At 41.2% G+C, this 27,934-nt stretch overlaps 2 protein-coding genes across 2 annotated transcripts; both read right to left on the reverse strand.

Moving 5' to 3' along the window:
* Positions 1–737: 737 nt before the first annotated feature.
* On the reverse strand, positions 738–19,971 carry kifbp (kinesin family binding protein). The gene is made up of 13 exons (XM_056278346.1): positions 19,504–19,971; positions 14,432–14,530; positions 14,048–14,127; positions 12,612–12,670; positions 10,613–10,737; positions 9,960–10,053; positions 9,621–9,733; positions 9,103–9,252; positions 7,847–7,921; positions 6,300–6,462; positions 5,609–5,783; positions 5,272–5,457; positions 738–4,918 (listed from the first exon to the last, which is right to left on the reverse strand). The coding sequence occupies exons 1-13, from the start codon at positions 19,957–19,959 to the stop codon at positions 4,780–4,782; spliced, it is 1,914 nt and encodes a 637-aa protein (XP_056134321.1). The 5' UTR covers positions 19,960–19,971; the 3' UTR covers positions 738–4,779.
* Positions 19,972–23,143: 3,172 nt separating this feature from the next.
* Positions 23,144–27,568, reverse strand: mpc1 (mitochondrial pyruvate carrier 1). The gene is made up of 5 exons (XM_056278473.1): positions 27,372–27,568; positions 26,617–26,620; positions 26,183–26,279; positions 24,982–25,114; positions 23,144–24,648 (listed from the first exon to the last, which is right to left on the reverse strand). Exons 1-5 carry the CDS (start codon positions 27,440–27,442, stop codon positions 24,624–24,626), a joined length of 330 nt encoding a protein of 109 aa, XP_056134448.1. The 5' UTR covers positions 27,443–27,568; the 3' UTR covers positions 23,144–24,623.
* Between the last annotated feature and the right edge of the window lie 366 nt (positions 27,569–27,934).

A 27,934-nucleotide genomic window follows, 5' to 3' on the forward strand; every position in this document is an offset into this window, starting at 1 on the left:
CTAAACTCCTTCACGTGGGCCAGGAGAATTTCAGCTTTATTGCAGCAAGGTCCAACTCAATCTGAGAGCTTGGATGATGGGAGTGTTGTCCACATGGTAGGGTCACCAACTCAAACCGGTCTTAGGCAAGGGGCCAGACAAACAGTGATTCAATATGACGACTTGTGATGACTCAACATGAATAGAGAGAAACTTCAGTGGAATATAAATACCAGCTCCCAGTCCTGGAGCTATGTCTGGGAGTGGCAGGCATAGCCTAAATAAGCAACACGGCACTGTTTGGTGGGCTCATCACCCGCAAGGTGTGTGGGAAGGGGTCACTTGCAATGCCCATAGGGCCAGAGGCAGGGGTGGCATAGGACCAGGTTTGGTGGCACTTGGCAGCAAAATCTGGAACTGACTACATCTGTAATATTAGGAATTAGATTGTGCAGAGTTACTATCTGTGAACATGAATGAACAAATTTCTCCCAAATTTCGAAGTACTCTGTCAAAAATCCAATGAGCAGCTCTATGCAAATTCTTTTTATGGATTGCTTTTCCCCTTTAGCAGTCCTAATAATTTCTATACGTCAAAGCTATAAATCAGCTATCTGTCATCATACAGGGGGTTAATTGCAAATCTTTAGTTGAGCAATACAAAACCACGCAGGAAAGGTTGATTTTGTGATTATAAAAACAGGTATTACAGGTTACATGCTGAAATTGCTTTATTTGCATAAATACTAGGTCCTAAATCAACTTCAGTAACAGTGCACATCAAACGATGGAAGATGTCCAACTGATGATTTAGCTCACGTGTGTGTGTGAGACAGGGAGAAAGGAAGTATCAACAGTTTGTGCAAAAGAAAGTGTGTGAAAAAGGAGTTACTATACGATCACTTGAATCAGCGGATATATATTTGGGGGACTAATCCCACTCTTGAATATTTTTTGATTGGGAAACTAAAATAAATGGCTTCTTCTCAGTGAAATAGTAAGTTCTGAATGCTAGACTAAACAGTAATACCGTGAAGAGAGAGACAAAGAGACAGAGGACGGAGTGACTACCTATGCTTGGGCAGGCAACAGTATACGAATGACGATGAATCTAAATTTCGCAAAGAAGAAATTGTTTACACAGCATGTCCTGGTTGGTACATTCGACTAAGCTGCTTACCCCTTGTGAATAACACAGTATGTTGGAAACCAACTCGTCATCAGCCACCTTACTTTACCAAGGGACACTTACACAAATGACTATCATGCAAATAAACCTGACACTTTAGAGGCATGAGACAATGTCTAACTACCAGATCTGTGACAGTTGCTGTTGTTGGGACTTTATTCCCATTACTGTGGGAACGCTTCTTTCACCATTACAGCATAATGAGGTCTGGACAGTTTGGAGGAAAACAAAGCTACATCCTGTTGCAGAGCCTCATGGTTAGTTTGGGCATGGTTTTACATGTTGGCCAACACCTCTACCGGCTGCTGTTGTAATAATCTTGCACGAACACCGCTCGATTAATAAATCCCTACGCCATTCTATGTCACCCTAAGCAATATTTCAACATGAATTCTCTCCGAAAAGCGAGACATTAGGAAGCCGATTTCTAAAGTCCGGGTTTGTAATGTAAAGGCCGACCCAAGTTATTGTGAAAATGCACCAACACCTTTGCAATAGCAACAAGTTTGAGTGCACGAAAACAGATTTCTGCCATGGCAGCAACCGTAGTGTTGACGCAGGAAAGCTGGACATTGCTGACATAGCCCACCTGAAGAAGAAAGACAGGATGCTAAAGAAAGACTTGACATGAAGATCTTTGTAGAGATAGTTAGTATCTTTATTCCAGATCAATGAGTTAAAAGAAAATGGTCACAGTATGATGGGTTAAAACACTTAAAGCCGGTTTCACAGACAAGGCTTAAGCCTAGTCCCAGACTAAAATGCCTGTTTGAGCTGTCGTAACTCAAAGCGACTTGAACAGACTTCTCTAAACTAGTCGTGGAGTTAGCCTGTTCTGGATTAAACTAAAACGATTGCAAGAGGGAGGATTAGAGCTACTCCGGGTCTAAATTGAAGCTCACATTAATCCTTCAAAGAGGCAGGTTTAACTTCTGCTCAGTGTTGGTCTTCACTTAAGATATTCCAGACAGTCCATGCCGTTTTTGAGGGAGGGTGGACTATTTGGAATATCTAAATGAGGACCAACATGCACTACAGAGGCCAGCCCGAGTACTTGGGAACAGGAGTAATCCATTAAATTACTTTAATGAAATAACTTTTCGAGACTGCTTTTGTATGCATTGGAGATAACTTTGCTGGCGCCTAGACTCTCTTCTCTGTCTCAATAAGGAAGACCTTTACCCAAATGTCTCCCAAGTTCTGATCACTTTTGAGGTTTTTTGGCATCTAGAATCTTCCATCGTGAAACTGGTGAGTTGCCTGTAGTTCACAAAGTCTGCAGAGCCATTTGTGAACTGAGGAGTCTCTACATGCTGCTGGCCAAGCCAACTATAAAGTGCAATTGTATGAATGTGGGCACTTAACAGGAGTGATTGGCTGTATATATGGATGTCATGTACCCGTCAAGTGTCCATCCACTCCTGATGCTGAGGAGTACAGGAGCCTTAAGAGCTAGTTTTATTCCAGACAGCACTTCACTCAACTCATGAGTCTTGTCTATTTTTGGTGGTCCACCACCAGTATTGAATCACTTTCTACTGATCTCTGCATTCTCACTTTTTAAAGACAGTTTAAACTTCTTCCACAGTCTACAAAAGGCAGACGTCATTCAATATAAGAGATGTCACAAAAATATGGACATGAGAAATGTGAAATACTGATACTAATGAATATATCTCACCTGAAGTTGTTATACTCTTCTTGTGGCTACATTTTAAATTGCATTTAATTCACTGCAAACTGCAGCCCAACCACTCTTTTTCTTTTGCTCAGCAGCAGTTGTATGGTTTCTACTTTCTACGTACACTTGGATGGTTTGACACAATTTGTCTTATTAGTGTTTTTTCATACTAGTGTTTTGAACAAATTCGTTGTGCCTCTGCCATTGTTTTGTCTCAAGAATATGGCAGATCCAATGCGAGGGTTTAAGGACAGGATATTGTGCTGCTGTAAAGCCACCTGGGGCAAATTTGTAATATTGGGCAATACAAATAAAATTGACTTGACTGGACACCAGCAATGACGTTTCTATTCCATTCTGGGTTTTTATGTGCACCAATACACAAACCGCTTGTACTTGTACTTAAGCCAACAGGCTTAACCCAGGTGTTCTCATTCAGGCTTACTTACCTCACTCTATAGTCCCTGGCTAAGCCAAATTTAAACCACAATCATGAAACCTACTTAAATGTCTTAGTACACATCTGGCTTAATCTAAGCCCTGTCTGTGAAACCAGCCCCTTAGTGAGACAATTTTCCACCGTCAAATTATCCATTTAATTTAGGCAGAAGGTTGTGAAAACTTCTTCTGTTCCACCACGTCCAACTCACTAAACTCAGCCTACACCCTGGGACCACAAACTAGTACTCTGTTTACGTGGGAACCTAAAAGACACAGGCAAATAATACATTCCACTAAAAACAAGAATGTGCAGCTGACTCCACATCACATAATATATGGACAGATGTTATTCATAATATTGGCTTATTAATGTTAGCTATAAAAATAGAACATAAGGAAATTCTCACTCTACTGAGACTGAAATAAATAAAGTTATGGTGGAAGAAAGATGGAATCATGCATGAATTCATGTCTGAAGAGCTTCTTACTGTTTACATGGAGCATTCAAGTGGCACAAAAGGGCATGGCATCTATTTATGCTCCACAAGCTCAATTATTGCTATAAAGAAACTGGTGATTTCATGCCAAATGACCTCCAGAACACTCATGTTCAACATCTTCTAAACCATAGTGATGTTAGAAATTGCACTGTTAAAGATTCACAGCTAAAACTTTTAAGTAGCGTAGATGCCGCAACATGTTGCATCCACAGTATACAACCTGGTCCCAACTCCACAGACCGTTTCCATGCTTTCTCTGGTTACCACCAGTAGGCAAAGGCAATGAGCAAACACAGGTAAGGCTTAAGAATTATGGCGAAAGGTTGGATGCACACTGGGCTTTCAATTAAAGCCCAATTTTAAATTAAAGCCCAACCAAGATGAGAATTCAGCACTGTCATTTTCCCCCCAGCTGTTTTCCTGTTGTGTATCACTCTTTGGGCTGCAGAAGGAGATAAATGTGTGTCACACTTTTCGAACAGTGACAGAATACTTTACAGACAATTTACCGGGAAAAAAACCCCTCAGTAAGATAAATATTAAAAACATCAGGCATAAATCAAAACAGGGTCACAGAAGACACTACCAGTTTACTAACTCAAGTATATATATCAACCTGGGATTTAAACACTTGGTCTTATTTGGTTACAAGAGCAACCCAAGTCTGTTTGAATGTACAGATACTTTTAAAGTCTGTGGTAATCTAGTGAAGAATGAATTTTGGGAGGAGTCCCCTTTCTACATTGTTTGAATTAAAAGCTTTTTAAGTACTGCCGTGTGTTTAAACATTGTGTTGAAGCAGCATTTCCACTGTACAGACAGGAAGGCATCAACCAGTCAAATTAACAACAGAATCAAACAGTCAGTCCACCATCCAGTTGGATCAGACACTGAAAGTAACCATGTTGATTCAGATTGACTGGCTGGTGGACTAAATAATAACTAGTCAACCAATCAGCCGCTATTCAGTCAATCAGCAGTGGCTTCCCTTAATTGTTTGCTGCCATCTTGGCTTTGAGGCGGTTGATTTTGATTGGCAGCAAGCCGACCATTTCTTGGCTGAGCTCCAGCTCTGTCTCCACGGCAGCTGCTGCCTCAGGGTGGGCCTCGCAGTACTGGACCACATACCTAGATAGCAGGTAGAGAATGAGAGGCCTGGACAAAAAGTGGGTACCAACTTACAATGCATCACATATCACATCAACTCTTTTCATCAAGTTTAAAAAAAAATACTTCATGTCACATTTCCTTTATGTTTTTCCCCTTCTGCTGGGAGGTCAGAGTCTAAGGGTAAGCTACGGGAATGTGTCCTAACAGCTGGTTGAAGATTCAGCATTTTGCTCAAGGACACTTAAGCAGCGAAAATCCTGGGATGGGGGTTTGACCCTTTGTATTACAGTAAAAGGACAGTCGGAACTGCTCAAAAAGTTACAAGGAGGTTGTCTGAATATTAGCAAAATGAAATAAACATGTCATCATACTTGTAGTTGTCCAGAGATTTGTTGAGGTTGTCCAGCTGAGCAGTGGGCGCAGTACAGATCAGTCTGCTGTAGAGTCGGGCGACTCTGAACTGGGCCACCAGAGCTGGCCTCAGTACTTCCTCCTCCAATCGCTCTGGAAACTTTCCCTCTGGTGAACAAAGAGAGTCCAGAAACATTTGGAAGTACCTGGAGGAGAGAAGAAGGGAAATTAAAAAAAAAAATTCCTTGATTGTGTTCAGGGGATCTTTGGAGAGATAAATTAAAGGTGAAAATACTATTTTATATCATCTGCATTTGCACACCTAAGTGCAGATACACACACAAGCACAGAACTTACTTGGCAGAAGAAGAGCAAAGGTGGTTGAATTTCTTAATTGTGTGGCTATCTAGTGCCTGTGTGTCAGCCTGTCTGTTGGCCAAGGTCAGTTTCAGATCCATCATCTCATTGTAAGTCTCAGCCAACTCAAACATCAGCTGCCTGCGGATCAACAGGTAGTACTGGGCATTCAGGTCTACAGAGTAGATAGACAGATCAAGGGGAGAGAGACAAAATGAGAGTGACAGATTCTATGCCATGAACTCCTAGCAACTAGCTGAAACTATTGAGATGAGAATAGTTAAATTTGCTGTCGAGAGCTCAAAAATTAGAAATTAAGTTGAGACTCTTCTGTGCTCCCTTGAAGAATGTAAATGAAGACAATGGATGAATGAAATTTAATCGCTTTTGTTCTATTCAATTTCATTCTGTACCACTTACAAACAACATTTTTAGTAGTTGTGGCAGAAAAACATGGCGAACCAATGACAAAATATACAGGACATTACAGGGTTCACATACTTTCTATTGCTTGTGTAGATGTAATAAAGGAAACCATGGGTTGCATTGCACTTGTGTTTTTGATTAACTGCATGGCTGTCTCCAACAGTTAAACCCAGCCTCTAATATCACCCATGTCAGTTTTATGGGGGTTTTGTTAAAACTGAGACACAGTTGAAAAATTACACCAGGCTGAGAGTTGACCCTATACCATTGCAGATTGGCTCCAACATGTCGACTCGCCGTTTGTGCATCTTGCAACGCCGCTCCAGGTCCTCTTCAAAGAAGGCCAGGGCCCTGAACAGAGCACTATGGTCCTGTAGGATCTCAATGTGATCTGTCACATAGCCGTCCATCTCAAAGTACTCTTTGGCCTGCATAGATGAATCGATGGGTGGGTAGACAGAAAGACAAGCACATTAGATAGACAGATAAATAAGGCAGAGAGGAGAGAAATGCAATCCCCTACTGTAAGGGTAAAAAATGCTTACAATATGAGGGCTTCAACAGCATAACAGTTGTGGGATAAGTGCAATAACCACTGATATTTCTTCACTTCCTGATGAAAGCTGTGATGTCAAAACGGCTTTTTTTTCTTCTTCAAATAAGTAATTTGAACACAGAAATTTTAAACATTCTTTCTCAAAGCTGATGGGAACTTTTTTTGCTGGTGAAATCTAACAGAAATTAGAAAATTAAAAAGGTGGTTTGACATAAATTATCATTAAATTTGAACAAAAAAAATATGTTGTTTGGAAATTGTAAAATAAAAAAATTACAATAGACAATGTCAAAATACAAAGAGTATATGACAAGAAATTTCTAGGTGTGATAATAGACCACAAAATCCACTGGAAACCTCAAAATATGTACGAGCAAAGCTGGCAAGGAGCATTGCAGTCCTGGGAAAAACAAGGCACATTCTGGGTCATAAAGCATTGTACACACTATATTCACTTGCACTACCATATCTGAATTGCTGTGTGGAGGTATGGGGCAACACCTACAAAAGCACCCTACATCCATTATGCATACTGCAAAATAGGGCCATTAGGATTATTAACAATGTAGGATCTCACGAACACACGGTTTTTGAAGTCACATGCCTTGAAGTTCATGTAATTCGTACAATTTAACACAACACAAATAATGTATAAAGCAAGAAATAATTTACTATCAGGTAATGTACAAAAAATGGTTTTCGACAGAGAGGGGGGGGGTCATAATTTCAGAGGAAAGTTTAATTTAAAGAAACTGTACAACTATGAAGAATATGCGTATTTTGTTGTGGGGTGAATTTCTGGAATGAGCTGGATGTGGGACTCAAGCAAAGTACACTTATTCAGTTCAAGAAGACATACAAAAAATATTTTTAAGAGGTATAGGGATGAGGAAGGGTTGTGATAACTGTTTTAAGTTTTATATTAGTGACATCGGGTGATATTTGAGTTGTACATAGAATTGGGATAATTGATCATAAATTGTATGCAAGATAAAGATTATAAGTTAATTGATGAGTAGTGGAGATGGGGTAGGAATAAAAAAGTGTATACCTCCTCCTACTCCTTTTCGATTATGTAATATTTAATTTGTGTTTTTGAGAATTTGTTTGAGTTTTTTGTATAGGTTTATTTCATTTATAACTGTTGTTTTGTTTTACTGCTGTTTTTTTTTACATGTTGAAATTAAAAATATACATCTCATAAAAATATACATCTCCAGAGTCTCAGTCTTTCCCTGAATGTATGTATTGCATACCTGTGTGATGTAAGTTTGTCCCACCAGAAATACAGCTCTGGCCTCAGTGAAGTCCAATGGGAGCAAGCAGCGCACCTAGAAAACACAAAATACTATAAAAAAAAAAAAACCAGTAGACAAAGCCCTGGTATTTTTGTATTTTGTACAGTATGGCACCCATTGTGGAACACTTAACAAATTATGAAGTTTACAATAAATACATCCTGGTTTCTGTGAGTGAGATCTTCTCAGATCAACACTGATATGTTGACCTTGGGCTGACTGACCCGAAACTAAACTGTGTTTCTAACATGAATCTGACTGGATAAATTAAATGCAAGCCCAAGGACATCATGTCACATGTTGATCTGACACCATCGCTTGCAGAAATCAGGATAAGCAGGGTTATGCAGCACAGGACTTACCTCTGACTGGAATATCAACTTTGTTCACCAAGACTGACTGACTGGCCTTTATAAACGGGGGCTAACCAACTTAAACTAAGTATTAAATTTAGGTTTGTGAGGCTGAAAGACATTTATTTGCATTAGAGTAGAACAAGGTTTACATTTTTTTTTTTGGATTTCCCCCCCTTTTTCTCCCCAGTTGTACCCAGCCAATTACCCCACTCCTCCGAGCTGTCCCAGTCACTGCTCCACCCCTTCTGCTGATCCGGGGAGGGCTGCACACTACCACATGCCTCCCCCAATACATGTGGAGTCACAAGTCGCTTCTTTTCACCTGACACTGAGAAGTTTCGCCAGGGGGACGTAGCGAGTGGGAGGATCATGCTATTACCCCCTCCCCCCCGAACAGGCGCCCCAACCGACCAGAGGAGGCACTAGTGCAGCAACCAGGACACATACCCGCATCTGGCTTCCCACCTGCAGGTACAGCCAATTGTGTCTGTAGGGACACCCGACCAAGCCGGAGGTAACATGGGGATTCAAACCGGCGATCCCCGTGTTGGTAGGCAACGGAATAGATCACTACGCTTCCCGGACACACCCCAAATCTTGTTTTTTTCAAGGGCAAAAAAAAAAAAAAAGAAAAAAAAAGATTTGTTTCCAGACATACATAGATTTCAATCACAAACGCTAAAAATGCAACTGAGCTGTTTTCAGGGGAGCCTTACATTAACACTGTTAACTTATTTTCCCAATACTGTAGCGCTAAAAAAAAAAAAGGATTAGCAGTCGTACTAATGATGACAGTAATAGCAATAATATTAACAGTAATGACAGTGCTGGTATCATGTGAACCAGCATAATGACCACCTTCTCTTCTAGACTGGCAATCGAATCAAATGTGTCTTCAGAGCCAAAGAGCAGCGCACTCTTCCTGCCCTTCTCCTCCTCCTCCTCCTCCACTCTCCTCGCTCTCTTTAACTCCTCCTGATGCTCCACATCCAGCTCCCCAATGTTGTCCTGGGGAAAAACACCCATGTGTAGACAGAGAAACCACGCACACATGCACGCACAGAAATATCAGCACACACACACACAAATATCAGCTAGTTATACAGTTCCCATTATAGTACGCATTGACAACACAAAAGGTACTGGTCAAAGTAAGTATCACACATAAAACACAGGGCTTAACGTTATCCCTAGTAATAAATTAAATGCTCATAGATGGTAATGTAGATTGTACAGTAGAACTTCATTGCATTTTTGTTAAATTAACAAGTTGCTTTGATGTAGAGAAAACCCCCGACTGGTGTTTTCTTTGACTTGTATTTTCTTGCTGGTAGATGAAAATATTTTTCATATGGACACACAGACACATTTGGTACCTCCAAAAGTTTCTTGGCATCCTGCAGCAGGTTGAGACAGTATTTGATCCAACATCTGGCTATTTCTGCCCTCTTCTGTCTCAACTGGTCCCTGCGCTCACACTCTGCCTCACCTGGGAGGAAGAGGGGAAGGGATAGAGAGAAAAAGAAAGAGAATTAGTGGGTAAAGGTCAAGAAAAAATAAAGCAGAGAAAGAAGAACAAAAGTGCAACAGAGACAGATTTCAGAAAGAGATGGGACCAAAAGGGGTGAATTGACAGTAACTATATCATGGCAGCCCAATTCAGGTCAGATAAACATAAGATGGATAAGAGACAAGAGATAGAGACAGATACTTACTCTCCTCTGCTGCAGCCTCAGAAGGGATCTCACCTGCCAGGCCGGCTATGACAGTGGCTGCTGAGAGGCAATGTCTGCCCTCCATGTATCGACCCTGGCAAACAAACCCAGACATAGCAGAATGACTGTCCCTGGTGTCACTACAATATCAGCTAACACAGTCCCTGCACGATTTTTTTTTTATTTTGTAAACTTTGTGTTGAACAATGAGATCTGATAATCTGCTGTTGAGCGGGCAATGTTCATTATTTTTTATGATGTTGCTTAGATCAAAACTGTAATGATATATACATAGGCTTGTTAAATGTTTGCTAAGAGAGATCTTGGACTTTAACTGATCAGTTTGATCAATATCAGTTTGCTTATGAAGGGAACATTCAGTTGTGTGTGAGGAAAATCTGCACTTGCACTCTCTTGATGAAGAATTACGTTTAATAAATTGAACGCCTATTTAGTCTCCTGCTAATAATACAATAACAAAAATCTTGTCATGGTTTATGATGCAAATACAAAATCATTTTAGTCTAACCATTATTACTTCATACACACGGTTTCTAGGTAGATTCAGGTCACAGTGAAGTGAAATATGGTGTGGTTGCATATTTTCATTGAAATTCTTGGACTCAACATGAGCATTGTAATCCAAATCTCACCTTAGTAATATAGTATTGTGAAAGTGTAGCAGCATTGAGGGCCCACTCTATTGGGTTGTACTGGTTTAGCTGTAATTGTCTTTGTAGGGTACTGTGGCAGTAGGTGGCAGCACGCTCAATTTCACCTGGGAGACCAAAACCATATCATCACATAACTAATAATAATTTTTTTAAAAAATCACATAAATCCTCCAAGATTCAGCTTTCTTATACTAGTTTTGTCCAAAGCAAGTTTCAATTTCACCATGAAAGGAAAAAATTTGAGAAATATGTAAACACACTCAAAACAGTTATCCATTAGACACAATTAGATAAAAAAAAAAGATTCAACCTGATGGAAACTATAATGAAACTGTCAGACGCCTGTAAGAAAACAGACTGACGATACTCAAGTTGTTTTATCTTAGATACATTAAGTAGAAATCCACAATTCAGACAAGCTTACACAATATGTCTGACGTCAGACGCCTGTAAGAAAACAGACTGACGATACTCAAGTTGTTTCATCTTAGATACATTAAGTAGAAATCCCCAATTCAGACAAGCTTACACAATATGTTTGACATTCTTGTGTAAGAAGTGGGGTTGTGGTGAAGCGTCTAGTGTGTTGGTGTAGTGTTGTGTGCCTGTCATGTCTCACTCTCAACCTTCACCGCTGGCTAGCAGAAATGTGAACAGGAGAGCCGAGCACACAAGTCTCTCCCTGCCAGTACATAGCCTCTCCAGCAAGCCCTATGTAGCGCCTCCTCATGGTGACACATGGTAACTGGGTACACCTTGGACCCTGGCTGAACTACAAGGGACTCGGAGGAGGTCTGGCCCCTAGACGTGTGGTACGCAGGCCCACCGGTGTGTGGATATTCCCTGATGCCCATGAACCAGCCCCCAGCAATGGGTTAAATAGTGCCCCTGCCTAGTGGATACCTCGGGAGAGGAATAGGCTATGGGAGTAAACCCCTACAGAAAATCAACATCTACAGTGCTGTTGTTTTTTTTTGTTTTGTTTTTCTTGCCCTTTTGTATCTGTTCAAGCGGGAGAGTACTGCTGGCGTCGTGTGTGGATGCCGCTTCTCCCTCTCGTAGCCCCCCTTCCCATCCACCCCTGTATGTCTGTGTTATGTTTATCTGTGGTCTTGTTTCACCCCATTTATTGTAAAGCGACTTAGAGTGCTAGAAAAGCGCTATACAAGTTTAATTTATCATTATTATTATTAATATTCCCCATCAAATTGGATAATGTTGTCAAACTCATATTTGACGACATTTTGGAACTATCAAGGGCATAAAATGAAAATTTTGCTTATGGGTGTCTGTTGCATGACCATGTAGTGTGAATATGCAAAAATGCTATAAATATGCCCGTGTATTTGATACACAGAACCAAAACACACCAGACGAGACTTGATTCTGTTGCATATCTGGAGGACTTTCTACCTTGTGATTTTGATGATGCACCAAAGCTGACTGTACACGCTTTGTTGGGTCTTAGGAACAATTTTGTCAAGAGGCACAGGCCTTGGGGATGTAATTCTAACACTGTGTGATACCGTATGACCTGTATAAAAATAGAGGCACAACTGTGTAATAGAGAGTTTAATGTTTGTTTATCTTAGGTAGCCCTGAAGCCTAAATACTTTTTATTTATAGATCACTTAGCTCTGACTGACTCCCATAAAAAAAGTCATCAGACTTTATTCTTACATCTTCTACTGCAAAATGGGAAGCGATAGCATTACCCGAGGAACATATTTCAAATGTGGATTTCAATAAAAAAATAAAGGTTAGGAAAGAAAATCCTTCAAAAACACTTTGCAGTTCATGGGAAAGCGGTTCTATTAATGGATTAATAAAATAATATCAATTTTCTGCCTTGTAGCTACATAAATATTGACACTAGCTGTACTTAAATTTGTGGACTCCCAATGGACCATGTGGATTTTCTGTAGCCGAGTTATCGTAGCTGACAAATAACGTGCTTTGGTCAACAAATTCAACTCACCGAGGTTCTTGTAGACCTGAGCAAGGTAGTACATAGTGTGGGTGTAGGCCAGCTCAAACCTAGAGAAGCACAGATGGGAAGAAACCAGAGGGAGAGAGACAGACAAGGAGAAAAACAGAAGAGCAAGAAGACAGAAAAACAAGGAAAAGTATAGAGGGCGAGAGGAGGGGGGGGTTAAAGGAAAGGAAGTAGACTGTGAGAGAGAGAATCTGCAGTGCATGACTGTCAACAGGTTGACAACAATGTGACAAAAGCGTAACAGGTAGAAAGCTTGCAAGGCAGGGTTACCTCCAGATTTCTGAATATTTTGATATTTGGCTGGTTTTTTGTTTTTTTTTTGGTTTTTTTTTTTCAGATTTGTTTCCTCCTTTTTCTTCCCAATTGTACTTGGCCAACTACCCCACTCTTCTGAGCTGTCATGGTCACTGCTCTATCCCCCCATGCCGATCCAGGGAGGGCTGCACACTACCACATGCCTCCTCCGATACATGTGGAGTCACCAGCCGCTTCTTTTCCCCTGACAGTGAGGAGTTTCACCAGGGGGACATAGCACGTGGGAGGATCACACTATTCCCCCCCAGTTCCCCCTCCCCACTGAACAGGCCCCCCGACCGACCAGAGGAGGCACTGGTGCATCAACCAGGACACATACCCACATCCGGCTTCCCACCCGCAGACACGGCCAATTGTGTCTGTAGGGATGCCCGACCAAGCCGGAGGTAACACGGGGATTCGAACCAGCGATCCCCGTGTTGGTAGGCAAAGGAATAGACTGCCACTCCACCTGGATGCCTAAATCATGCATTTTTTGTACTGCTTTTTCCTGCTGTGACGTCATCAGTGCTCAGGTTGAAAAAACTGGAGCTCTGAAATAATATCCAAGTTTCCACTTGTAATTCCAAGTTAGACAAACATTCAGTTTGCTTTGTCACAAGTCAGACAATGTTTTTTTACTAGTTGCAATTTGTCTTGAACACAGCATCATTCTTGATTATGCTAAATAGGAGTAACTTGCTATGTATTCTGGGTAAATTAAGACTCTCTCTGAACTAAAAAAACATGGCCAACAAAACAACCACTTAAAGCTGCTCAGTTCCATTCACTCCAGTAGAAAACTTGTGTCTTCTAGAAGAACATATAAAAACATTTCATGAGGAAAATCTAGCGATGAATGTAGCAATGTCTCTATAAAGGTCTCTTAAAAACTCGTCCCCTTCTAATTGCTGGCTCCATAATGTTGGTAGCAATCCATGAACTGTATTTTCCTCTTTTTTGCCAGTAGGGGCCATCAATTGTTACCATGAAACACGGCTCTTATGCTGCATTGGAAAATGTGCTGAGTATCCAAGCTTGAAAAAAATGTATTCCGGATAGCCCTATTGTCTGGTATTAAGTTTATTTTTGTATGTGTGCACATATTAGTGTGTGTAAGTTACCTCTTGGTCCTCTCCTGATGTGTAAGCAGGTTCTCCTCAGTACTGAAGTACTCTGTCATGTCAGTGGGTGGACTACCCTCCTGAAAAATACAACCATACGATTCTGACAAAGAGAATTGGGGACTTAAAGCTTTTATTGGTTGGCACAGCTTGGCAATATTGCTCCTGCGCTGTGGTCAGGTAACTTCTGTCAGCTGATGTTTCAAATATGGCATATCACAATGGTTACATTAGACCAGTCAGTATACCCGGATAAATCTGACAGCAAACTCACTGAGGTGGAGGACGCTCTTCGCATCACCAGCTTTTTCGAAATTTTAATTTGTCAGTCAGTAATTTGATCAGCAACTAGCAATCCAGTCATTCAGCAAAAACAAACCTTACCTCCTTCATGTATCGTAAGTAGATGGACTCTGCTGTTTCCAGGAAGCCTTGAGCCATCTCGGTCTCGTCTCGTCCTGCCCAAAGGATGCCCAACTGGTTCTGATTGACAACACAAACAGCTAATCCATGAGCGGAAACAAGAAAATCTCAAACAGTAGCTAGAGGTCTTACTCAGTCTTTAAGAGAATAGCTAAATGTCTTGCTCAAAGATGTAGTAAGTATAGACAAGCAAGCTAGCCTGGGCTGTGGACAAGCTAGCTCTATCTAATAAACATATATCACTTTTTTCATTCGATATCAATATAACACTGAGTATATTTAAATAAATTTTTCAATATATTTTTATGCATTCACTGTATAAATATAAATCATTCATCATATACCTATATCAAAGATCATTATCTATCAAATGTTCATTCCAAATATATACGAAGGAGCTGATTGTGGACTTCAGTAGGTCTAGAAGCTGCAGCCACTCCCCCATACACATCAATGGGGTGGAAGTGGAGCGTGTTTCAAGCTTTAAATTCCTTGGGAGTCCACATCAGCGAGGAACTTTCCTGGACATTAAACACCCAGGTCCTTGTGAAAAAGGCCCAACGACACCTGCATTTCCTGAGGAGTGCCCGTCTATCCCCCAAAATTCTCACCAACTTCTACCACTGCACCACTGAGAGCATCCTGACCAGCTGCATCTCAGTGTGGTATGGCAACTGCACCTCAGTAGACCAGAAAGCTCTGCAGCGGGTCATCAAGGCGGCCCAGCATATCACCGGTACCCAGCTCCCAGCCATAAAAGACATTTATCACTAACGCTGCATTCGAAGGGGTCTCAGCATCAGCAGAGATCCCACCCACCCCAACCATGGGCTGTTCTCCCCCCCCCCCCCCCCGCGTGCTCTGGGAGGCGCTACAGGAGCCTCAGAGCCCGCACTACCAAGCTCAAAAACAGCTTCTTCGCACAAGCTGTTGCCCACCTGAACCTGGCTACCCACTGAATGTCTGTAGATATTTTTAAATATTTTGTACTCTTGCTCTTTTTTAACTTATTTTTAGCTTTTGGTCTTCATGTGTGTATATCTTATACTGTGTTTGTCTGTCTGTCTTGCACTGTTTGGTGAAGCTACAGCCCTCATTTCATTTTTACCATTTGCCTGCACATTGTTTTTAATGACATTAAACTGAATTGAATCAATGTTCATATTTTATATATTATAGCCGTTTCCATCTCTTCCTGTCCTCTGCATCTTTCTCTGTCACACCAGCCACCTGCATGTCCTCCATCAGCACATCCATAAACCTCCTCTTTGGCCTTCTTCTTTTCCTCTTCCCTGGCAGCTCCATATTCAGCATCCTTCTCCCAATATACCCACCATCTCTCCTCCGCACATGTCCAAACCATTTCAATCTTGCCTCTCTTGCTTTGTCGCCAAACTGTCCACAATGAGCTGTCCCGCTAATATTCTTGTTCCTAAATCCTGTCCTTCTTCGTCACTCCCAATGAAAATCTTAGCATCTTCAACTCTGCCACCTCCAGCTCTGTCTCCTGTCTTTTCGTCAATGCGACCGCCTCCAAACCATACAACATAGCTGGTCTCACTATCATCTTGCAGTCCTTCTCTTTAACTTTTGCTGGTACCTTTCTGTCACAAATCACTCCTGACACTCTTCTTCACCCACTCCACCCTGCCTGCACTCTCTTCTTCACCTCTCTTCCACACTCATCGTTACTTTGAACAGTTGACCCCAAGTATTTAAACTCAACCACCTTCGTCACCTCTACTCCTCACCATTCCACTGTCCTCCCTCTCGTTCACGCATAGGTAGTCCGTCTTGCTCCTACTGACTTTCATTCCTCTTCTTTCCAGCGCATACCTCCACCTCTCCAGGCTCTCCTCAACCTGCTCCCTACACTCACTACAGATCGCAAATGTCATCTGTGAACATCATAGTTATGCCTGCCTTATCTAGTCAGTCAACCTGTCCAACATGGCAAACAAGAAAGGACTCAGAGCCGATCCTTGATGCAAACCCACCTCTTCCTTGAACCCATCTATCATTCCAACCGCACACCTCACCACTGTCACACTGCCCTTGTACATATCCTGCACCACTCCTACATACTTCTCAGCCATTCTGAACTTCCTCATAATATACCACACCTCCTCTCTTGGTACCCTGTCATATGCTTTCTCTAAATCCACAAAGACACAATGTAACTCCTTCTGACCTTCTCTATACTTCTCCAACATTTTCAAAGCAAACATCGCACATGTAGTGCTCTTTAATGGCATGAAACCACACTGCTAGTTGCTTATTATCACCTTTCCTCTTACCCTAGCTTCCATTACTCTTTCCCATATCTTCATGCTGTGGCTGATTAAGTTTATACCTCTGTAGTTCCTACACCTCTGCACATCACCTTTATTCTTGAAAATCGGTACCAGTATTCTTCTTCTCCACTCCTCGGGCATCCTATCACTTTCCAAGATTGTGTTAAACAAACTAGTTTAAAAACTCTACTGCCATCTCTCCTAAAAACCTACATGCCTCCACAGGTATATCATCAGGATCAACTGCCTTTCCACTCTTAATCCTCTTCACAGCTGCCCTCACCTCCCCCTTGCTAATCCACTGCACTTTCTGATTCACTATCCCCACATCATCCAACCTTCTCTCCCTCTCATTTTCTTAATTAATTAGTCCCTCAAATAACTCATTCCACCTTCTCAACACATTCTCCTCGCTTGTCAACACATTTCTATCTCTATCCTTCATCACCCTAACCTGCTGCAAATTATATACATATATATATATATCAATGGTCATTCCATATATATCAATTTTCATGCAATATATAGTATAAATGTTCATTCTATATCAATGTTCATTCAATATACATAAATGTCCATTCCATATACACCGATCAGCAAAAACATTAATACCACTATGCACATGGAGAGCGAAGGCTAGCCCATCTGGTCCGATCCCATAGCTCAAATTGTTGAAAAAGTTAATGTTGGCTATGACAGACAGATGTCAGAACGAACACACAATGCATCATAGCTTGCTGCGTATAGGGCTGTGTAGCCGCAGACCGGTCAGAGTGCTCATGATGATCCCTGTCCACCACCGAAAACACCTACAATGGGTACGTGAGTGTCAGAACTGGACCACTGGAGCAATGGAAAAAGGTGGCCTGGTCTGATGAATCACATTTTCTTTTACATCATGTGGACAGCTGGTGTGTGTCGTTTACCTGGGGAAGAGATGGCACCAGGATGCACTGTGGGGAAGAGATGGCACCAGGATGCACTGTGGGAAGTAGGCAAGCTGGCAACAAGTGTGATGCTCTGTGCAATGTTCTGTTGGGAAACTTTGGGTCCTGGCATTCATGTGGATGTTATTTTGACAAGTACCACCAACCTAAACATTGTTGCAGACCAAGTACACCGCGCTTCATGGCAACGGTATTCCCTGATGGCAGTGGCCTCTCAGCATAATGCGCCCTTCCACACTGCAAAAATGGTTCAGTAATGGTTTGAGGAACATGACAAAGAGTTAAAGATTTTGCCTTGGCCTCCAAATTCCCCAGACCTCAATCCGATCAACATCTGTGGGATGTGCTGGAAAAACAAGTCCGAACCACAGAGGCCCCACCTCGCAACTCACAGGACTTAAAGGATCTGCTACTAACGTCTTGGTGCCAGATACCAGAGGACACCTTCAGAGGTCTTCTGGGGTCCATGCCTCAAGGGGTCAAAGCTGTTTCAATGTTTTGGCTGATCGGGGTATATTATAGTTAGTACCCTTGTTTTCATTCGTATTCCTCTCAATCAAGATGGGATGGAGCAGCTACAATTTGGGATTTGCAATGCTTATGTATGTATTATTTCCAGAGCATTTAGTGAAGTTAATGGTGGGACTGTATCTAAAACATTTAGCCACTTTTTTTTTCCAGGGACCAATATGTAAATTCTGAACCTGAACATTAATAATGACCACGACCACATTCTCTTTCCTAAACAACTATCACAAGCGATTTTAACCAAGGCACTTATATAATCTAACTACCCCAGCTGAGTTATGGTACAGCTGGTACAGTCTGGTTCATTGTGTGAATGTGTATGTGAAAAAAGGGTGATGCAAATAAAAACAGCCTGCTTGGAAACCTTAAATACTTGACTAAGTAAGGCCTCCTCACCTTTAATTGTTGATGTCATATATATGGCACATTCTCAAGCACCTGACCTGTTTAGTAATCCAAAGTATTAATATTGTAGCGAATTTGGGGGACAACGCAACCACAGGAACTGCCGCGGCCGGGAAGCGAACCCGTATCGCCCGCACCGCAGGAGACATCGCTAACCGCTAGACTAAAGGGTCGGACCCGCGAGCCAGCGGCCAGCGTGTATCTTCTCCGTGCACATTACACTATCAAACCAAAACCAGTTTTCCAAATGATACTCCTTATTTGTGAGACCTCATATTGTGATAAATGTTAAGTTAAAAAAAATTCTCGCTCTTATCAATTAAGACAACAAATCTGCGCATCCAGACACGATGCCATTGAAAGACGAGAAACGAAAATGAATGCCAGCCAGCCAGCCAGCCAGCCTTACCTGCGGCTTCGTGGCAGACTTCTGGTGCACCGAGGACGAGCAGGATTTGTATTGAACAAAGGCAACTATGGGCAACGTTTCTCTCACATTTCACCAAAAAAAGTGTATGATTTAGGTCACGATTAGTTTCGAAGTTTACGAAAGGTATTTAACCCTGGTTGAGTTTTTGAGACGTAACCGCCACTGTTAAATGGGTTGATTGATTGACTGATTGATTGATGGGTTACAACAGCTTTATTAACCACGCCATCGACCGCCTACCATCTGCTGGCGCACCAGTCATTACTGTGCAACTATCAAGTCAATATGGTCGTGAAATAACCACAACGCTAGTTGTCGCTTACATCCACATCGTGTTTCTCATAATCAACTCACGAATCTATTTAAATATTTAAAAAAAAGAAAAGAAAACAAGCGAGACTGACAAACACACAGCTTGAGCATCGTTACCCTGACATGGATGAAGAGCGACACGTTCTCCGGTGAGACGCTGCATTTCTCCAGCAGTTTCAGGCAGTTCATGAAGTGCTCCTGGCCGGCTGACAGCTCCTCCGTCTCGGCGTGGTTCACCCCCAGATAATACTCCACCGCCCCCAGTCGGGCAGCCCGCAACCCGGCCGGCGAGTCCCCGGTGAACCCGCGGCTGAACACGCCCTCCTTCTCCCCATCTAACGGCTGCTCCGTCGGCTGCTGGTCGCCCCTCTCGTCGCCGCTCTCGTTTTCTCCGTCGCTGGCCTCGACGTTTTTCAGCGAGCTGTAAATCTCCCTCAGCAGCTCCCTGGCCTTGTACTTGGAGCGGAACGGGTCGTTGGCGGGGTCTTTACGAGACTCGATCTCGGAGAGGTTCTGGGCGGTGGTGAACTTGTCGCAGAGGGCTCCCCAGGCCAAGCTGTGTAGGGACGCCATGTTCACGGAGTGGACGGCTGTTTCTTGTTGTGCCTCTTCTTCTCGTTGCTTCTCGATCGGCGGTTGGCATCCGAGGTGTCGCATTACCGCCACCTACCGAAATGTACGAACCTCACAGTACCAATTGTACACCCAAAGCGATCCCATTCGAGACAATCCCCAGACCCCAGACCCCAGACCCAGTCTGAGCTGATGTAAATCCTTCCCGCAGTGTAGCATCTGGATCTTCTCCAGATGTGTCCACAACGTTCAGTTATCTCCCGCAAGCGTCCAACAACATCTTGGTTCTCTCTGACCTAAATGTATGACCATGGCGATGAATGCCAAACATCTTTTCTTGTCCATGCAGATATTCTGGTCAGCTCCATTCCTTTTCTGCTCCGGTTCTTTTTGTGCTTCCGCCATCTCGTCATTTCTCTCCATTCTCTTGGCAGCTTCGGCGTACGACAATCCCACTGCAAGATGACCCATCCAAAAGAAGTAAAGTCGTGGGGGAAATGGCACGCTGCAGCGACTTAGGATGGGTATGTAAAATGCAATTTCCCAAAATACTTAAAATCTCCAAGGCTGTGCTCCACAGTCATACATTTTGTTGCCTCTCCCTCTTACATGTGGCATGATGCAAGTACAATAGCTTTACCATGCAGTAGTAGTAATTCCTTTTCTCTGGTGTCTTTCCAGAATGAGGACTCATTGATAGAGAGGAAGGCCTCAGAAGAAAGGGTTCTTCTCAGCTCTGAAGAGGAGGATGGGGTATGTATGTGATATGCAATCTGTTGTACCTTACCTGAGATTTTCAGCACTTCCTTCTGTTCCTCTGCAGCTGTTTGACTGGTATAAAATGGCTGGGAAATTTTATTTTGTACCAGTGACAAGTCTAAATTTTGATAGTGCTGCATGAGCAAAGTTTGTGTGTCATAATTACACAAAGTGTCTTGTTGCAAATCAGTAGCAGCACTATAAAAACAGCGAAATATTCCTTCAGGTGAAGTACAGCATAGTAGCAATTCACAAGTTATTTCTGTATTTTTGGAGGAACGTGTAGAAAAAGAAAACCTGAAAATTAGTGCCTCTTTTGAGGAGTGCAGCTGAACTGAGGGGTTGAATTTAGTCAGAAAGATGGAAATGAAGGAAAATATTGCATTAGCAAAACCTTTCACTGCTGTATATTTTTTTCAATTATGCACTTGCCATTTGCACTATATTAACTGCTTTTTGCTTTTTCTGTTATTCTATTTTGCCTTCTTGTTTCTGCACTCTGGCTCAGTAGAGCATGTTTAATAAACTATTATGAAACTGAATTTTAACACAAGAGTGAAGAATGTTATTTATTTAATACATTTTTAGATTAGATTCAACTTTATTGCCCTTGCCCAAGAACAGAACAATGAAATGCAGTGCAGTGCAGCTTCTAAAATATATGGACTAGATGCGTATGTAAAGTAACGACTAAATAATAAATAACAATACATTATTAAAATAAACACAATTGAATAATGAACTTAAATATACTAGAATATTCTGAATAGAAAAAATATGCATGTGAGTTGGGGACAATATCTATTTTCTAGCTACATTTTTTGGACGGTATATACTGTATGTGGATAGTAGTACCACGTTGCACATGGGGTATAAAAGATATATTTAAAAGATATTCATGCATTTGATTAGTGGAGTTTGTAGTTGTTTGTATTTGTACTTCTTGCAGTTATCCAGCAGATGGCAATGTTTGTCTCATTAGGCTATCCGTACTACCGCCCATCGGATGTCCAGCCCCGCCTACATCTGACAACGCCCCATTCCACGTGCTGCAGGCAGCCAGGGGTTATTGTGTTTTGGTTTTTTTTTTGCAGCGCCACCAGTATGGAGGACGTCAAGGTAACTAATTTTAGCTTTGAATGTTAGCTTTGTACTAGTATACAGCAGCTGCACGTTGTAAATATGCATTTATTTTATGTATACTCCAGGATTCTTTTTTTTTAAACTTTTTTTAAATTGTACGTATTTTTTATTTTATTCTCATTTTAGTATTGTTGTTGTTCCATTTCTCTTTTTGCAGTTTTGGAGTTTGCAAAGTAATAATAATAATGAACATCCCCGCAACCCTGAGAGTAGGATACGCGGTTTGGATAATGGATGGGTGGATTTAAAAAAAATCCAAATCACTGCTTATTGTACTTGTACATGAAGTACGTGAGAAAAATAAACTTCTGAATATTTGAAACTTTAAATGTTCTGAGTTGAAAGTGATCTGGGCCTGAATGCTGGACTTCTGCCCCCAGCTCAATAGACGATGTGATGCTGAAGGTTAAATTTGTTGGGTGGTTTGTTTGTACTAGTTTGTTATTACAATGAATCCCGAGGCTTGTCGTTCATTCATTTCAGCCAGGTCACCTACAAATGCATTTTGGTATTATTGGGCTGGTAAGCTGGGTTCTGCTTCTTGTTGTTTTATTATGACCATTATAATCTCTGTCAAAAGCCCTGTGAGAACACTTGAACTGAGTGCATGTGCTTTTCTGAGGAGAACTCCCCTCACTTTTCCCCTCAGACTCTGCAGTACAGAGCCATGTTATGAAATAAGTCTGCAGCCTTTCTGGGAAAAAAACAAAAACACCTCTGATCTCCATATATGCAGCATTTGGACAATGCCACTGGCATTGCACGGACCCAGCAATATTTGAACATGTTAAGATTACATCAAATGAAGGCTTGAAACCCATCAACAGCAGACTCCATATTTAAAGTTATCATCCCCATCACAGCTTTCTGTATATATGGTACACACACCTCACTGAATGTATGTTTTTCAAAATCTAGAAGTCGTTGCCTATTTCTGAATTTCTTTACAAAACAATTTAGAAATATATATTTTGAAATGCCCCCCACCCCAAGTTGTTTCATGTAGTACTTAAGTGAAATTTAGTAAAAAAATAAAGAAAAACCCTACGATGAGTCAATGTGTCCAAGCTTTTGACCAGTACTGTACTTGTGAGAATTTCTAACACTGACATTACATACTTGGGGGATAAATGTGAAAAATAAATACAATTTTGAAACATGATACTCTCACAACTCAGATTAAGGTCTATGGAGCTCTGTAGTAGAAATACTGCAGGACAGTCTGTCTGTCTTTGAATATTTGTCCGTCCTTTTCAAATGACAAGACATCGATGCACGGTGATGAAACTTGGTTTCTCATTTGGAAACGTTTATTCAAACTTTTACTGAGGGGAGGCAAAATTTATTTGCTATGGGTCACAAATCAATATGCAATACATTACAGATCAGATTTGGACTAAACGTGGAAAATGAATCTCTCTTGTTTCAGCATTTTCAAAATTACACTTTTGTTTGAGAAGGTTCTGCACCGTTGGTTCCCTCGTCAATGTACACAATTTCTTTATAGCCATTGATTGAATTTTGATTAAACTTGGGAATATAATGGGAATGTCACAATGTTACGTGTTAAAAAAAAAAAAGATACCGACTTGGCCAGCAGGGGAGGAGACGTTTACTGTAAGCTCCTTGTGTCCTATATATCTTTCAATCTGATGAACAAATTTCATTTTTTGCTTTTTATGTTCCATCATCTGCTTTTCTAAGGGGCATAATGTTGCCACAACATCTGGCACCATGACACGGGTTGATATTCATGTTACGGTGTTTTACATGATGTCATCATGTCTAAAATCAGGTTTAAGGTCAGACGGCAAAGAATTACCAGGTTCATAGCTATGATCGTGGTGCAAACAAGCCTTATGTCCCTTTACTCACACGTTAAGAGATGATAAACCATGTTTAGGTTCTACACTGTCAATTTATTTCAATAAATCCAGAAACCACCTGTAATGAGATCACCAATCGGGGGAACAAATTAATGTGGATATGACACATTAAAGGGAATAAATTAACGTGAATGTCATGACAGTAGCTCACAATACACAACTGGACAGCAGTAACAGAAGCAGCCTGCCTTGTCCAGTTAATATTACACCAGTCACACAACCTAGACAGCTCTAGCTCTTATACCTCACCTTACAACCAGGGAAGCTTCAATACATAAAATATATAACAGAATTTAAAAGCTTTTACATTAGCACCGAATAATTATTAAATACAATTCCATCACCATCAACTGACATTAGTTTGAAATCAACATTTTTTCTCTCCCATTTTATCATACAGCCTAACGCCTTGCACTAGGGCACACCCAAAAAAAAAAAAAAAGTTAAAATGTATATGATTGAGTGGAGATAAGTCAAAGCTTTTATGCCTTGACTCTTGTTGCAAATGTGCAACATTCAATGGAGCTAATGTGCAACAGGCAAGTTTGGTGAAGGTGCGCATTCTCCCTCATTACATTTAATATGTGACAGCGCACGTTATAAAAATCTTAGAAAAAGGTTAAAATCATAGAAGCTGTGTCGTTTTTGGGTTTGTTGTTTCGGGTTGGCTGTCTTTGCAGTAAAAAGTGAATAAAACTTATTTAAACCCTATGTTATCGGGATGACGTTTAAGTGCAACTACAGTAATTTGTTTATCACAGACGATATTTAGGTGCACTAGTTTTGATGTCCAGTAAATGTAGATGTTCTGGCCACAGGGCCGCGCTCTGCCACTGGTTCCTGAAGATAACACTTCACATCAGCTTCATTCTGCCACTAGGATTGCGTCTTTTTCTCCATGCTGAAACAATAAATCGACAGCGAGATGATGTAACATTCCCTTCTTTCCTTAATGTTTGTTCAAAAATCAACATATTTTTTATGGCAGTTATTTGTTTTATATTTTTCTTATATTTATTACAAGGCAAGGGACAAAGGTAAACATGCCTTAGAGTAACGAGCGTCATCTGAATTAGGACAGGGTAAACAGTGTGCATGTTAGCTTACTGACTTTGGATGACATCAATAACATTTATTTTGGGTACGGCTGGGTTTTGTATCTGGACAGCTGGCTGAAAACTAAGTGCAGTCCAAAATGGCCATGTAGAAGACAATAAGAGACATAATGGCTTACTTGTATTTGATGAGCCTGCTACCCTGGATAAGCTGTGCCGTTTCATTGGTGAGATGGCAAGCAAACAGCAGCCAATTGCGCGGCTGCACCTTGTAGGCGAACCGCATGAAGAGCAGTGAATAGCAAGTCAGAGCTAAGAGAGAGGAAATATAAAACAAAATATTAATAGAAGTGCATTTTTAAAGCAGTGCTTACCCTTACTGGTGATGTGATATAAACAGTTGTTGTCCAGATTTATGCAAATATACAGCAATTACAGTTGCCAAATGATATAAGCATCCAAATATAGGCCTAAAGTACTTTTAAACCCCAACAGGTGAAACTAGGAAAAGGTCTAGGTGCAAACTCTTGATGTAACACTAGTCCCCCGGCTCCCCTAACTACCAAACATACAGCCAATCAGAGTAAGAGGCAATGTTGTTAATATTAGGAATTTCTTTTTACAATGTTCACACCACTGATCAAAATGAGAATAATGCTCATTTTTAAAACTCCATTACGTGATGTTTTTCTTGTCTTCTACAACACAAATACCATTTGTGAGTGATAAACAACCCTCTCCCCAGACTGAAAAACAGAAAAAAGCAAGATTCTGATATACTATGTGCAACCCCACCAGAGACAAAAAAGGGAGGTTAACCTTTGGACTAATGTTTGACTCAACGTCATAAGTTCCAAACCATAAAATCTTATTTAAAGCAGTAAACCCAAACTATGGGGCTAAAGACACTGTGTACTGTTGGGTTTTTCATTCTGCCAGGTATTTACCAATCCATTTAGGAATTTTCTAGCCTGGCACTAACGAAGAACCTAATTGACTACATGGCGAAATAAAGACACACCCCAAAACTAACAAAAGTAGTATTTCATAGTTCTCCAGGACAAGAGTTGGGAAGATTTGACATCAAAATGTGCAATTCTACTTTTGCTTATGGTCTGTAGGAAAATCTGAAGTTCTGGATGACTTCAGCAATCAACATTGGAGAAATCTGTGCAGTCTATATGGACATTGACATTCAAACCATTTAACTAGTCTTATTCAGATTGATACATAGCATTCTAGAATCTGATAACTACAGGTTACATGAACAACTGAAAGTAAATCAAACATGAACTGGACAGAGTGTTGTTTTGTATGTTCTATATGCAAGTGGAGCAGTAAATGTGCCTTTTTGGGTGTTTATTTAGATGCATATCTCACCAAAAGTCATTCTGCCACTGATAATCTCAGGACTCTTCTTCATATCTGAGATGGCTGCCACAGGAAGACCCCAGTTTGCTACTGGACCCCAAAAATGCTGTTGACATGCACACACACACACTTAAGCATTCTGCAAATACACTTGTTAAGAGTGTTCAGAGTGACTATCAATAAGTGCAAATAGTATATAGTCTTTATTTGTGAATCCCATATCAAATAACCTTGGATAGAAATGTAAAACAATCGAATCAAAAACTGGAGAAAACCATAGGAACTACAAAGTGTGTACACACACACACACACACACACACACACACACACACACACACACACGCGCGCAACTAACCAGTAACCCTTCCACTTTAAAACACACAGACAAAGGCAGACAGACATGTGGAGGAGGAGCTAGGGGTCAGATAAGTTGGAGTACTTACTGTGCTGTTCAGTGTTTTTTTTCCAAAAAGGCAAAAAAAAACGAGAGCAAGGGTGAGGGTGGGGGAGAGAAGGAGGGGGAGAGAGAGAGAAATAAATAAGACATTGCGATATAGGTGAGAGTGCCAAGCTATCAAAACGGGTCACACTCAGCTAAAATGAATACCACTATAGTTTGAGTTGATTAAAAAAAAATCATAAGTTCACAAAACAATCACGTAGTGCACTTTATAGGGCCACATCATCTCTGCAGCGCTTTTGTGTACTTTTAGGTGCAAGGCCAAACTGAACTAGTTACACTTGTTTGGGTCTTGCTGGCAATCAACCGTGTGCTTTGAGTCTAGGATGTCGTATGCCTCCCTTGGTTGGTCTGGTTTATTCTCAGTTATTTCAAGCTCTCTTCTAACAACTAAAAACTACAAACATGGTCCTCACACATCAAGCTATCTACCAGATAGCGGTGTTTACAGTCAACCTCGCCGGCAAGGACGCAAACGTCACTCAGCAGCCACAAACGACCTTCATAATGCACCGTGCAGAACATCGCAACTAGACCCAACAACTTAAAAGGGAATTGTTGTCGAATCGACATTTGTAAAATTATGCATTTATGAGGTTATCTGAATTACATGGATAAGCTTGTGAAAAGTTAACAGCTAACGACGACTGTATGTACTGTCATGCCTCTGAGCGGCGTTCTGCGCTAGCATCGTCTGCTAATGCCCAAAAAATGTCGCCTGAAATGTAAACGCCTTACCTCATCAAATAGTCCCTGAAGTCTTTGCTTTTCACATAGTCAATTGTTTTCCGTGCAATTGTTCCAGCCATTTCTAAACTTAGGAGTCTTCCCGTTCAACACTACAGTGTTGGTAGCTCAACGCGTCTCTAAAGATTAGCTCAGAGGACACTTGGTCAAAGCGTAATCTTTTTTTTCTTCTTCTGTGAACCAGGCAGACCAGGCGCAGCGATGACGTACTGCTGCCCTCTATCGTTCGGAATGTGACTCACAGCGCTATTTAATTCGACTATTCGAGGCCTGCAGCGTGGGGGAAAGTCAAATACTTCCAATCACTCGAAGCTACTAATGTTTTTGAGAGCACACTATTACCCTCTGCTAAAATCAGTAAACAGGAGTCCATTTTCTTTTCTCTATTTCAGATGGAAGCAACACATGTAGCATTGTCTTGATGCATGCTCAATAATCCAGGTAAGAAAATCAAAGAAGCTTGAATCAGTTCATCTGGATACAATGTTTATTGAGATACGTTTCATCACTTAACTAAGTGACGTCTTCAGTCAACCTTCGTTGAGACACATGTA

This window comes from Lampris incognitus, chromosome 4 (assembly GCF_029633865.1).
Source record: "Lampris incognitus isolate fLamInc1 chromosome 4, fLamInc1.hap2, whole genome shotgun sequence".
NCBI lineage: Eukaryota > Metazoa > Chordata > Actinopteri > Lampriformes > Lampridae > Lampris > Lampris incognitus.

Bases quoted from the DNA above. Each gene is read 5' to 3' on its own strand.
- mpc1 (XM_056278473.1), bottom strand. From the start codon at position 27,442: ATGGCTGGAACAATTGCACGGAAAACAATTGACTATGTGAAAAGCAAA. The intron at 25,115-26,182 runs GTGAGATATGCA...CCTCTCTCTTAG, and splicing joins CAGTGGCAGAATGACTTTTG to CTCTGACTTGCTATTCACTG. The intron at 24,649-24,981 runs GTAAGCCATTAT...TTATTGTTTCAG, and splicing joins AGCAGGCTCATCAAATACAA to CATGGAGAAAAAGACGCAAT.
- kifbp (XM_056278346.1), bottom strand. From the start codon at position 19,959: ATGGCGTCCCTACACAGCTTGGCCTGGGGAGCCCTCTGCGACAAGTTC. The intron at 9,253-9,620 runs GTACCAAATGTG...GTTTTTCCCCAG, and splicing joins ATGCCAAGAAACTTTTGGAG to GACAACATTGGGGAGCTGGA. The intron at 4,919-5,271 runs GTATGATGACAT...CCTGCTATCTAG, and splicing joins AAATCTCTGGACAACTACAA to GTATGTGGTCCAGTACTGCG.